At 54.3% G+C, this 13616-nt stretch overlaps 1 protein-coding gene across 1 annotated transcript; it reads right to left on the bottom strand.

Moving 5' to 3' along the window:
* Positions 1-9835: 9835 nt before the first annotated feature.
* KBTBD13 (kelch repeat and BTB domain containing 13) lies at positions 9836-13074 on the bottom strand. The gene has a single exon (XM_008016264.3). It carries the CDS (start codon positions 12972-12974, stop codon positions 11598-11600), a length of 1377 nt encoding a protein of 458 aa, XP_008014455.1. The 5' UTR covers positions 12975-13074; the 3' UTR covers positions 9836-11597.
* Positions 13075-13616: the final 542 nt, after the last annotated feature.

The raw sequence follows: 13616 nt of genomic DNA, 5'->3' as shown, positions 1-13616 counted from the left end.
ACATGGTGAAACCCAGTCTCTACTAAAAATACAAAGATTAGCCAGGCATTGTGGCGCATGCCTGTAATCCCAACTACTTGGGAGGGTGAGGCAGGAGAATTGTGGAGGTTGCAGTGAGCTGAGATCGTAACACTGCACTCCAGCCTGGGCGACAGTGAGACTCCACCTCAAAAAAAAAAAAAAAAAAAAAAAAAAAAAAAAAGATCCTTAATCACACCTGCAAAGTTCAGGTAACAGATTCACAGGTTCTAGGAATGAGGACGTGGATGTCTTTGGGGAGCCATTATTCGGCCTACCACAGAGAGGCACTGCTTAACCCAAAATCATACATGTGTAATGGTGGCATTTCAGGTACTTGTACCAGGGGGTTTCCTTGTATTTTGTATTTGAATTATGCAAGGCTGGGCCCCCAGGCAGGCTCCAGCACACACAGCTGCCGCTGATCCTCTCTCACCTCTGCTCTCTTGCTTCATCTCAAGTCAACCTTCCGCAGCTGATGACATTCTTCTGGCATGGGAACAGCACCAGCTGAGGGGCTGCCAGCACCTCCTCTCGGCCCTGACCCTTTCACTCTGCGGGGAGGGAACACACTCGCAGGTCACTGTTGGCCTCCAAGGATCAACTGAAGTCAGGAGCCGCTTCCCTCTTCTGGGACCCTCCTGACCGCTCAGCCCCTTCCTTCCACTCTCCGTCCCCCATGCTGCCCAGGCTGCCTCTAGCTGCCCTGTCCTACTGTCTTATCTAGAGAGTAAAGAATTCCTTTGTCGATCTCTGCAGGGAACACTCTTTGCCTTTTGAGAACTTAGGGGACGAGGCAATGCTTATTTCAGGATAACGGCTCATAAATGATAGGGTTTTAGGTACAGTGCAAGCTGTTAAAGGGAAGGCGTGACCCTCACAGTTCTCCTCAAATGACCATTCTGTCTCTACGCAGGACTCCCCCTGAGAGGAACGTGGGGCTTTAGGAAGCTGAGGGAAGGATCTTTCCTAATAAGGGTTTGGGGAGGCTTCCAGAGTCCTTCTCTCAGTATGGGACCTCCTGGGGGGCTCCTCTGCTCACCCTCAGATCCCAAGGGCCAGGTCTTTAATCCTAGCGATGCTGGGGTCAGAAAAGTGCAGAGACAATCAGGAGTCTCCCAGAAACACACTCTCTGTCACACACACACTTTGACCTCGGGGAGTGAAACTCTTCCACCCTATCAGGAGGAAGTTGATGGTATGTGTGTCTTCACACTGGGGACAAAGGTGATCCTGGGCAGGGCAAACACTGACTGCCCAGCCCTACCCACCTCCTCAGCCCCACATTGGGCCCTCTGAGGAGAGAAGACGCTGCCCTGAGTTCCAGGTGCTACAGCCCAGGTGATGAGCCAAAACTCCCACCAGAGAACCCTTCATTTCCTAATTCTGTCACCCCACAAACCTTTACTGCACACCATACCAGCTGGTGCTAGGCCTGCTGGGCCCAGAAGTGGGGGAAGGTGGGATGAAGGATGGGAAATGGCCTCTGCCCTGGAGGGAGGGGGTTCCCAGGGCGAGGCTGCCAGGTGAGTTTGCGTGGCAGCTGGCTGAGAGGTCAGTGACACAGTGAAGGCGGAGGGACAGGCAGGCTTTGGCCCCAAAAGGGCCTCTGGAGCTCACGCGCAGCCAAGTCCCTCTGTGGAGTCAGGTCCTGGCCAGGCATCCTACTGGCTTCACACTCAGCCCAGTGGTGGGGTACCCACCCCTACTCCAGTCTCCTACTCTCCTGGTGGGTGGCCCTCCCTCCTGCCCATTCTACTCCTGAACCTGTCCTTATAAGGCCACCCGCTCAGGAGACGTGCGTTCTGTGTCCTCTGGGCAGCTGCCTACACAACGTCATCTGCTGTTTTACTGCTCGAGATTTTTAACCTATGATTTTATTTTTTTGTCGTTAAGAAAATGTTTCCAGGTTGAGCAGAAACATTAACTGGGTGCCAGATGAGGGCAGAAGGATGAATGCCAGGGTGCTTGGGAGCCAGGGACCCAGGACTGACAGCCCCAGGGTGTGACTTTGCCACATATCCCAAATACCGCAGTAGCTGAACCATTCCAAGAACTCCAGCAGGCCCCGTGTGGGCCATTTCCCCTTAAGTGACACCCACTGAGTTGGGGGAGTTGACCCTCCCCCAGCTGTGGACCATCTTCCTGTGTTGTTAGAGTGCCCTTTGGTCCTCTGTCCAGGGGGTAGGCACATGGTGCCCACACAGGGCCGGTCCGACAGCGGGCTGGAGCGCTGGAGTCTTGAGTACACACGTTCTGGGGTAACCTCAGTGGGACTGTGAGCAGCTCCTGATGCTGTGGACTGTCCATTTCCAGCCAGGTGCGCTGGCCTTCCCAGGGAGTGCTGAGTTACCAAAGTCCTTCCAGTAAGATACTGTTCTCCTGAACTTAGCCAAAGGTTTCCCTGGCTGACAACCAAAGCACCCTGCTGGGTGCAAGAGAATATGAGTAAAGGTAGTGGCAGTCAAGGGGGGCAGAGAGTGTGTCCTGTCTCCCTGCGAACATAGAGGAAGGTGTGTTAAGCTGGATGAGAGAACCCTGGGGTGAAGCTGCCACCAGGAAGGATGCTATCTCCATCAGGGAACTCACCTTGTGGTCCTAACTGCTGCAGGGGCTGGCTGCCTCCTTCGCTCTACTGTGAGGCCCTGGGGGCGGGGGCTGAACCTGGCTTGTCTCTCTGCCTCTGCGCCTGGCACAGCTTCTGGTTAGAGGAGGTGCGCAGAGTGTTTGCTGAAAGAAGAATAAGAAAAAGAGTGGGGGGAGAGGGCAGCCCGGAGAGTCACCCGAGGAATGGCCCATGCTGAAAGGGAGGTGCCTTCCAAACGGTCGTCACCGAACTCCAGCTGAAAGACCCACCAAAAGGGATTCAAGGAAGCTCTAGTACTCAGGATGTCTACTAGTGAGGTGATTTCCAGGAACCAAGGCAGCCACCGCCATTCCTCGGCGACCAGACCTCAGAGCCTGGAAGGACTGCAGGGCGGGGGCTGAAGAAGGGATCCCAGTAGTTGCTGGGAGGGTCCTGGTGTTGATCTGCACAGGCCCCCCGGTGCCCACGGAGCGGAGTGAGGTTCCAGCTGGTTCACACCCCCCCGTGCTGTGCTCCTTTGGAGACCACATGGTACCTTTTGCATGGCAGTAAGGCAAGCAGAAACAAGCGTGGGCTGCTGTTCTTGAGCAGGCCAGGAGCAGTGGCCACACTCGGCAGTGGAGCAGACTGAGCTCTGAGAAGAGCAGTGGGCGCTGCTGGGCAAAGCTGCCACCACCCTGTCCCTGTGATGAGGAGCTTTGTTTTGTCACACCAACCCCAGGCCTGGTGGGGGCAGGTGGCCCATGAGACCGCCTAGAGGCAGTCCAGAGCTGTTTTGGGGGTTCAAGGTAGGAGACTGAACCTAAGAGAAGTGTCTTTAGCTCCCCAGGAGTGCAGGGACCTCAGTTACAGGGCTGGGGCCCATGGGTCACAGGGATGCCACCTTCTCAGCATCTGGATCTTCAGTCAGACCCAGGGCTGGGGAGGCCGCCTGCCCAGGCCAGGTGAGAGGACTCACACACTTGCTCCTCCACCCAGCACTGTCCTCCCTCCACCAGACGGGGCACCAGCCTTTGTCCCTAGGGTCATATTCTGGAGACAATGCCCTAATCAAGAGGGACGATGAGAGATCTTTTCAAGGCCAAAACTCTTTGGGGCTCCCAAGTACACCAAGCAGTCATGAATTGCCTTCTCCATCTGAAGCCAGACTGCCCGCTATTGCCAAGATACTCCACTGCCCACGCCTGAGGGCAGGGAGGTTTCTGCTTCACTGACACTGACAGCCAGGCCCTGCTCTACACCCTGTCTGTGCTTTCTCTCATTTACTCTCCCAACAGCCCTTTCAGTTTAGGTTCTGCTGTCCTCACTGACAGATGCCCACCTGAGGCTCAGAGAGGGTAAGCAACTGCTTAAGACCACACAGTCAGGAAGTATTAGAACTGGATTCAAATCCAGGAAGTCTGAGCCACAACTGGAGCCTCCCTGCCACTACACTGGCTCCTTTCACAGTGAGCCTGTACACACGTTCCCCCACCTGACCCCACAGCAAATGTATGCACCAGACACATCCCAACCACAGATACAAACTGGGGCTCAGAAAGGTGATGCAACCAGCCCCACATCACTCAGCAAACAGGTGGCAAGGGTGGGCCTGAAGCAAGGATCCCCAGGGCTCCCTCTATGTACCTTGCAGAACCCCTTGGATAAATCTGGTAATGATCTGGTCCAGCCAGGGTGGTGGAGGCCGGGGCTGCAGGCCTGCCTGGCCCCTCACTTGGGAGGGGGTGACAGAAGCTGTGCACTCTGGAGCTCATGCCATCTGGTTCGGTTTCCATTCCCAGCCACTCTTCAGAGAGCTTCTAAAGGTCAATTTTTTCCCCTCAAATTCAAGTGACTTGGGAGGCAAGGCCCTGGCTTCTGGTCATGGAGGCACCGCCTCTGCCTGTAAGACATTCCTCTGGTTCCCATAACCGTGTGATCAGGCAGAGGAACTGAGATGGGCATTTGCCAGTATAATGTGCCCCAGCCAAGCCACTTGGTGACACGGCCCAGAGAGCTGAGGGTCAGAGGGGATAGGGCCCATGTCCAGCAGGGTCTTGGCAGGAAAGAGATGGCACACTCAAATCGGGTCACTAGAGGAGGGTTGAGGAAAGAGGCTGTTCACGAAGGGTGGAGGGCCCCTAAGGGATAGCACAAGGCTAGTGAGCTTGGGGCTTCACTACTCCTGCCTGGGCAGGAGGGAAGAAAGCAGCCACCTCAACCTGGAGACAGAGGGCTGTAAGGAAAGGACCACCCGTCAGCGGCGGGGACTTGAGTCAGTGAAGGAAAAAGATCAGTGCAAGATCACCCCACAGGGAGGAAGCCAGGAACTAAGTTCCCTGACTCCACACCCCTCCCCACTTCCCACCTTCTGCTGCTGCTCTGTATTGGGAGCCAGTCAAGGGAGCCCAGTGATGTCACCCAAACAGGACCACCTCTCAGGGTGTGGAGCAGAAGAAAGGAGCGGATCTGGAGGGACAAGCTGATCTCGAGGGACAAGGAGCCATCAGCCCAGGGCTGAAGGAGGGGCTTGTTATCTGAATACAAAAAGCAGGTCTTTCAGTCACACTCACTGCCTCAAAAACTTGCTGTGGCTCCCCACTTCCTACATAATAAAGCCCAAGTTCTCTAGCCTGGCATTCAAAGCTCTTCACACACACAGACTCCAGCCTACTTCTCTGGCCCCATTACAGGTACTTCACATAATCTGCAAAGAGACTCTGTAACAGTCTCTCATCATCATCTCCATTTGCCCAATATCACAGAGCTGGCACGTAGAGCTGGAATATGGACCCAGGTCCCCTGGGTGCCATTCTGCTGCATCATGAGCGATAAGCACAGACTGCTGGAACACGGTCCATTCACCAAAACTGCGCCTTCTCCACAGTAAGGGTGTCAATAATGGGTGGAGGGGAAAGTGTGAAGAGGAACCAGGAGAAAGAACTTGGAAGGTGAGGACTGCATATGCTGGTCTAGAAGCTCTTATTTCACCCTCAGGACAACCCTCCTGGAATTACCATCTCTGGTTAGAGTTGAGACACCTTCACTCTTTCATTTCAGCAACTTTAAGGAATTTACCCATGGTCAAACAGAAGTCCCTGTCAGAGCCAGGGTTTGACTGCAAAATCAGCTGGCAGGCAGGCAGTACTGTCCCTCTGCAGAGTGGCACCTACGAAGTCCTCAGTCCCTCGTTTCCACTGCAACCCAGTGTTAGCTCCTTCCCTAAGCACCTGAAATTCCCTTTGCTAATCGGGACTTTGCGGTTAGGCATATTTTTGTAAGACTCCTGTTAGAATGAAAATATGTTACCTGCAAAGAGAAGCATGTTGGGCCAATGGTTTCTGATTTCCTGTAGAGTTGGCAAAGTGTGTGTGTGTGTACGCATGAGTGTGTGATCTGAAGGGCCCAGGTGCCCAAATACCATTAGAGATTAACTCCTTTGTCTCTATCTGCTGAATCTGAGTGCTGAATGGGGTGTGTGTGTAGAGGAACTTTCCTAGAAAAAATAAGGATGGAAGCCTGGAATCAGGGAGGGCAGCCTGAGGATGGGTCACCATAGGGAAGTTCTTTCATGAATGCCCTGGAAGGCAGCACAAGAAATAACATGTGAGGATGGGAGGAGGATTCCAGAGAAGCAGGCTTTAGGTTGGGTGGTCCACTTGCATGGCTGTGTCTCCAGGAAAGTTGCTTGCCCCTAACCCGTGACCTTGCTTTCCTTCCCTGTGAAGAGAGGGGTGGAACTAGAGGCTTATACCCTGCTCCAAGACCCTGTAGCCCAACAAAAGGCCCATTTTCCCTTTGTTAGTTACTCAGATGCCAGAGAGAAGGGCTCCCTCTTTTCATGCTTCCCCAGTCCAGCTGGGGCAGAATCATGAGAGCTGCAGAGGATGCTGCTGGGACAAGACCTCCTCCAGGGGGTCCTGTATCCCACGTCCATTACTGGCCTGTTGGGGGCAGCCTGTCTTCCAACAACTGTGTCTCCCACCAGCACAGTTAATTTGCTGCCGTTCCTGGGATGTGACAGCAACTTGAAGCAAAGTAATTAGGATGAAAAAGAGGCCCAGCTCCTTGGGGCCAAAGGAAAATAAACAGAGCAGCCCTGTGTGTATTCCGCCGCCAAGAGGAGCCATTCTTCATGGGATGATTAGCATTTCCAATCCCAGCTTCCTCCCTTCCCTTGAAAGAAGTGACCTGTGACCTGCTACTTTTCTCAGATCCCACTCTTCCCAAGGTGGACTGTGAATTTGACAACTCATCACCTCCACAGAAAAGTCTTCCCTGGCCACCTGCCACAGCCCTGCCAGAAATGATACCCCTGTCCTCTGAAATCTGAAAGCCTTTCTCTGTACCTCTCCCATGGAGTTTCCTTGACTGACTGATCAATTGATCAATTCATTCTCTCGACAAACATCCGTTGAGTACCATTCATTCATTCAACAAATATTTCTTAAGTCCCTACTATATAAATCATCTCTTAAGCTGCCTACTATGTTCTAGTCATTGTTCTGGGTCCTGATGAGACAGCAGTGAACAAAACAGAAAAAAACCTCCACCTTAGTGGAGTCAAATTTTAGTAGGAGGAAGCCAACAGCAAACAAGTGAAAAGATAGCATGGAAGATGATGCTAAACGCTATGGAGAAAAATAAAACAGGAAAAGGGAGAACACACAGAGAAGGGGGAGGTAGATTTTAAACAGGGAGGTTAGGAAAGCCCGCAGGATCGAAGTGACATCTGAGCCAAGACCTGCAGGAAGCAGAGTGGGGCTAAGTGAGGCAGTGTGCAGGCAGACACCGGCCACAGGCCCTGAGCTGGGAGTGTGCCTGGTGTGTCTGAAGAGCGATGAGGCCAGAGAGGAGTGGGAGATGAAGTCAGGGAGAAAACAGGGTGGGAGAGTCTGAAAGGACTTTGCCTTTCAGAGAGGGAGCACCATGCTCTGACCAGCGTTTTGTTGAACTAGGATGGCTCTGGCTGCCCTGTGAGCACACTGAAGGGAAGCCAGCAAGGAAGCGGGTCCTGGGTGGAGGACAGGGGTGGGGCAGCTTCTCTGCCTCTGCCGGGCGGGCTATATAAACCAGATAAGATGATTTCAGGCAGAGGAAGGCTTGGGGTGCAGGACATCGGAGTCAGGGGCAAGGAGAACGTTTGTGGAAGACTGGAGAGAGCTCCAGAGAGTCGGGCTGTAGGGCTGCCACTAGGTCCAGGAAAATGATCCCTGCAGCTTTAAGCTGTGTGAGTGTAGGCCTCTCAGAAAGGACGGACTTCTCAGAGTAAACCTCTGGGCTGGGACCGAGAGATTTCAAACCCAGCACTCTGAGCTCAGGAACTCCTAAGTGTTTCTGTAATTTGCCCAGCTGCGCCTGGTTTGTGCCCCCACACCTGCATGCAGCAGTCAAGCCGAGGTGCTGAGGAATGAGAGGCTGAGAATCCCAAGTCCTGAGTTCAGGTCCCTCCTCTTCCACGTGACTGCCTGTGTGACTCTGGGTGAGCCATTCTGGCTTTCTGCTGGTTTCCTCACCAGCACCCCAGGCACAGTCACCATCCCTGCTGAGGGCGGTGGGCAGTTGACATGCTGACTGTGGGTGGAGCAAAGCCTTACCTGTGAGAACCCTTAGGCAGAGAAGGTTACAAAAACTGGTTTACGAAAGCTCCCCACACTTCCTGAGATGAGGGAGTATCGGTGAACGGTGAACGTGCAAATATCCCCCAGGGCCTAAACCAGTCATTACCTGGGCTGAACGGGGCTACTGGTCTTCCAGGTCTATCCTAAGGGAAGAGAACTAGTTAACTTTCCTACGGAAGAGGGAGGAGAAAGGGTTGAGTCCAAGGGAACAAACGAACCCCCAAAAGAGGTGGGGATACATAGAGAAAGGCAAAAGGGAGGGAGTGTTAAGGAGACTGTTGGAAACACCGTGTCCATCTCAGGATGTTGGCCAAGCAGTCATGCAGCACATAAGACAAGCCTATGGCCCTGGGTTCACAGCCAGGTTCTGCCACTTCCTAACGAGCCTCTTCTAATCACACGACCCTTGAGCTTTTTCCCCTCCATTAAGCTGCTGGAGTAGGGGTGTTGCCAAACTATCTACCATTTAAAATTCTTAAAAGCTCAAGCAAGTCAACTGTGGGAAAGCTCTCTGTGAACAGTGTTGTTATTATGCACAAAAGGCATCTCAGAAAGGGCCGCCCTGGATGAAGGAACAACCAAATGCCAGGAGACAGCAGGCCAGGGCTGAACAGCCTCAAGTGCAGACAACGCTGTGGGATGAGAGAGACTACGAGCTGATGGATCACGATGTGGCAAGTCTCAGGTGTTCAGCACTGGTCAGCAAGGAGGAAAATGCTCTGTACTGTTTGGAAAAGTTATCTGTAACTTGGAAGTAAGGCAAAAGGAGGATTCTTTCCTTTCAGTGTCACTTTGGGACAGGGTTGAACAGAGAAGAGTTATTTAATTTTCAAGGGGAACGTACCTTTGCCTTACAATTTACTATAGATTAGAGCCCAGACTTTGTGAAGTCACATGCTAACTTGTAGGCATATGCACAAATATGTACATGCATGTATGTAAAGATGCAAAGGATTTTTGTTCAGTAGGGAACCAAAAAAATCATGCTTTTGTCCTGTAAGGCATATTCCAGTTTTGTCTCTAACTTAGCAAACTTATTTTAGTATGTCTCTTCCAACTAAATACACAAATCTGTCTCTCAAATGCTCTTTCAATCAGCTTTGCCATTCTTTTTGGTTCTCTTATAGGTGAGTTAAATAAATCTTTGATGTGTGACAAAAATTACACTTTGAGGCCAGGTACAGAGGCTCATGCCTGTAATCCTAGAACTTTCGGAGGCGAAGCAGGATTGCTTGAGCCCAGGAGTTCAAGGCAGCCTGGGCAACACAATGAGACTCCACCTCTACAAAAAATTTTATAAAAATTAGCTAGGTGTGGGGATGTGCACCTGTAGTCCCAGTTACTCGGGAGGCTAAGGTAGGGAGGATCACCTGAGCCCAGGAGGTCAAGGCTGCAGTAAGCCATGATTTTACCACTGTACTCCAGCCTCAGGGACAAAGCAAGACCCTGTCTCAAAAAAGGAAGGAAGGAAGGAAGGAAGGAAGGAAGGAAGGAAGGAAGGAAGGAAGGAAGGAGGGAGGGAGGGAGGGAGGGAGGGAGGGAGGGAGGGAGGGAAGGATTACACTTTGATAGAACTACAAGTGAGGAACTCTTGTTGCTATGCTGTGTGGCTTTGGGCCAGTGGGTCAGTTTTTGCTACAAGAAGAGGGTACCCAACTCCCAGGCCCAAGGTAGGTCTGGAGGGGAAAGACAGATGTGAAAGTACCTTGCACATCATTCACAAGAAGAAAAAGTCAGGGTTTATTGTTGAGACTTATCAGACTAGGCTACTCCAGGGCTGGAAGGTCCCAGGCTTCTGAGGGCAGCATTCTCCAGGCTTGGGACATAGGCCAAGAGAAGAGGCAGCTAGGGGCAGCCCTGGAGCAAGCCTCCATGCCCCGGAGGTGCCATGCTGACACTGCATTCTCCACTTCTGATGAGGCCAAGATTCCCCATGGGCCTCAGGTCCTGGGGGATGGAGACCAATCAGGACCACCCAGAGAAGTCTTCCCAAGGCCATGGAGAGGCTGGAGAGGGCTGGGACAAGCATCTGCCCAAAAGCTGGAGCTGGGGATTTTGATGAAGGAACGAGAGTCCTCATCCAACAACAGAGGTCAGCACTAGGTTGCTAACTGGGCTTTCAAGGCATCATCATTTTAATCATGGACAGGGAAGTCCCCCAGCTCACTGAACATGATCTCTGCCCTTACAATCCGCACACGTGGTTGTGCACACACAATGATGTTACAGCCAGGGGTCCAATGAGCAATGCAGGCAGCCCAGGTCAGGAAAACGAAGAGCTGGGTCAGCCAATGCTGCACATAGGATGGTAGAGCACTGACAGGGAGAGAGAAGGAGACAAGGCATTCTGGCGAGGGGAATCGTGAAGGCCAGAATAGGACAGAAGAGAACAAACTTGTAGAATGTGGAGGAGGGGCTACAACTGAGGAAGATGAGGCAGGATTTGGCTCATACCTGAAGTCACATGGGTTAACAGTCCACTGCCCCTGTGGTGATGGCAAAAACAGGGTGGGCAAGGGCTTATACCTGGGTGCTCCCCTAAGGGTCCCAAAAGGGAACATGAAAAATTCTCTCACCCCCACAGGTCTTACTCCAGGCTCAGCTCAGTCATTATCTGCTACAAGTTGGCCCAGTCTCACCACCTCTCCAGATGCCCCAACTACTGCTGCTCTGCCGGTATGGTTGGACTTGCAGAGACCCTCCAGATCTGCTCCAGCCTTCCCCAACCCTCCCCTTTCAGCAGCTAATGGTATCCTGCTCACCTCCTCCATAGAGTTTGCACACACTCTTCTGGAGTTACATATTTTTCCTCTTCCTATTTTCCCTTTGCCCTGATTTCTTCAGCACTTTATTATACTGTAGGTGGTTTTAAATTTTTTTGCATGTTGCCTTCAACTCTGTGGATCAAGTGTGTGTAAACCTTTTTGTTGTACTGTAACTGTTAAGATTTTTTTCTGGGTTATCCTCTAAGCTTCCTGGATCCCTGTGTGGCAACTACAGCTCTCATTAGGCATAACATTGTATTGGGCATACAGTAGGTGCCTAATTCTTGCCTACTACCGGCAGTTTGATCAACATCACTTAACTCACTCCTAGCCATGCTCAATCACTAGCCCATTACATACAAGCCTGGATTATTCAAATCCCAACTCCCCCTACCCTTTTCACTGACACTGTGACCCACCAGCTCTCAGCAGAGCCCAAGTGATTTGATGGCATCATCGCTGCTCCCTGAGCTGCTTGAACATGTCCACACCACCAGAAGGCACCAGACCTGGGTGTCTCAGTAGAAGGAGGGAAGTTACCAGCTACTTCTAAGGCCGGCTTCACACACTCAACCATAACTCAGGGAGGAGTCGCGGCGTCTCCTCCCTCCTAAAGCCGGCCAGAGGTCACAGTTCTGGCGTTGTCGAAGCCACAGGCCCAGGGGCGCCAGCAGGCAGCCTTAGGAGAAAGGTCTGCAATGAGCCGGGCCGTGGGAAGCCGGCTTTCTCCCTGAGCAGCCGCCAGGTGCCGCCCTCAATGGCGTAGAGCAGCGTGAACATACGGTTGACCGTATACACGGTGTCGCCGCGCACCACGGCCGTGAAGAGCGCTCCCTTGCTGTTGACGAACTGGCCGGGCAGCGCCGTCCACTGGCCCGTGGCCAGGTTGAGACAGTCGATGGCGCAGTGCAGGAAGTCGTCGGAAGGTCCGTTGCGCACCACGTAGAGGCTGTCGCGGTGGGCCACCATGCAGTGGCCATAGCTCTGCGGACGCCGCAGGTCGGCCACCGGCAGCCACGCGTCGGTCCGCGCCGCGTACTCCACCACGGCGGTGGTGTCGGCCGGCCGCCACAGGCACACGAAGAGGCGGCCACACGCCTGGGCGCAGGGCACGCCGGCGGCCGGCTGCGGCAGGTCGGCCACAAAGCTCCAACAGCCCGCGGCCGGGTCGTAGCGCTCCACGGAGCTGACGGGCGTCCTCTGGAGCTCGCCGCCGATGGCGTAGAGGCGGCCGTCGAAGCCGGCCAGCGCTGTGTCATAGCGCGGCTGGTGCGGGCTGGGGAACTCGCGCCACGTGCCGCCGTCGGGGTCGTAGCAGAAGCCCAGCTCTACCACCTCCTTGCTGGCGCCGCGCACGCCGCCCACTATGTAAAGCTTGTTGTCCAGCGTGGCCACCCCGGCCAGCAACGTGCTGGCCTCCAGGGGCAGCGCGGCCAACGTGCGCCACGCGTCCTCTTCCTCGTCCAGGTAGCACAGCGTGCGCGACGCATCCTCCAGGAAACCGGGCGCGGGCGTGTGCGTGCTCACGGCCACGTAGCTACTGGGCCGCAGGGCCGCCACGTAGGAGCGAGCCTCGGGCAGCGCCAGCTCAGCTGCCAGCTCGCACTCGCCGTCGCGGATGAAGAGCGCGGCACTGTGGAACACGTCGCGCAGGCCGAAGGCGGCAGCCGCGTCGCACAGCAATGCGCAGTTTTCCGACGTGAGGTTGTGCTCCAGAAAGCGCGCCAGCGCCGGCGCCTGCAGGAAGGCGGCGCACTCCACAGCCTGCAGCAGCTCGTCCTCCGCCGCCAGCGCCGGCCGCTCGCCGCGCAGCACCTGCAGCGTGACGCGGAAACCGCCCGCGCTGAGAACGCCCAGGCGCACCTCTGCCGCGCGCGCCTCCCGCATGCCGGAGCGGAAGAGGCCGCGGAAGAAGCCGCAGTGCTCCACGAGCAGGGCGCGGTCGGCTTGGAAGAGCTGGCCGCCCACCCATACCTGCACCGGGGTCTCCGGGCCCCGTGGCATGGCGAGCCGGCGGGGCGGAGGCCTCCGCTGGGGCCTTGGGTTCGCCCGCCACAGACTGTAGGGCTCCCTCGGAGCAAAAAACTTCCCTGGGGGCTATAAATATCTCTCCCTGGCTAAAGATAGTACGGCTCATGTGATGTGGTGGCCCGCAGGCTGTATGGCTCCGGGCCCGGAGGGCATCTGGAGACCTGTGTGGTCATTCATTTCCTTAGAAGAAATGGTAATAATAGTGACCATATGCCGTGCACCTGCAGCATGCCGGCGCACTGAGGGCTGCTAGGGAGATACCCATTTCACCTGCATCTTTCCAGCTGTGTGCCCTCGTGCGAGTGTCCTAACTGTTCCTCATGTTACAAATGGGGCCAGTAGGCCAGAAATGGTGGGTCACGCCTGTAATCCTAGCACTTTGGGAGGCCTTGAAGGGTGGATCACCTGAGGTCAGGAGTTCGAGACCAGCCTGGCCAACATGGGGAAACCCCGTCTCTATTAAAAATACAAAAAAAAAATTAGCCGGGCGTGGTGACACGTGCCTGTAATACCAGCTACTTGGGCTGAGGCACGAGAATAGCTTGAACTCGGGAGGCTGAAGTTGCAGTGAGCTGAGCTCGTGTTATTGCACTCCAACCTGGGCAACAGAGTGAG

This window comes from Chlorocebus sabaeus, chromosome 26, assembly GCF_047675955.1.
Source record: "Chlorocebus sabaeus isolate Y175 chromosome 26, mChlSab1.0.hap1, whole genome shotgun sequence".
NCBI lineage: Eukaryota > Metazoa > Chordata > Mammalia > Primates > Cercopithecidae > Chlorocebus > Chlorocebus sabaeus.
Note: the sequence above shows the minus strand (reverse complement) of the source record. Positions and strands in the feature narration are given on the sequence as shown.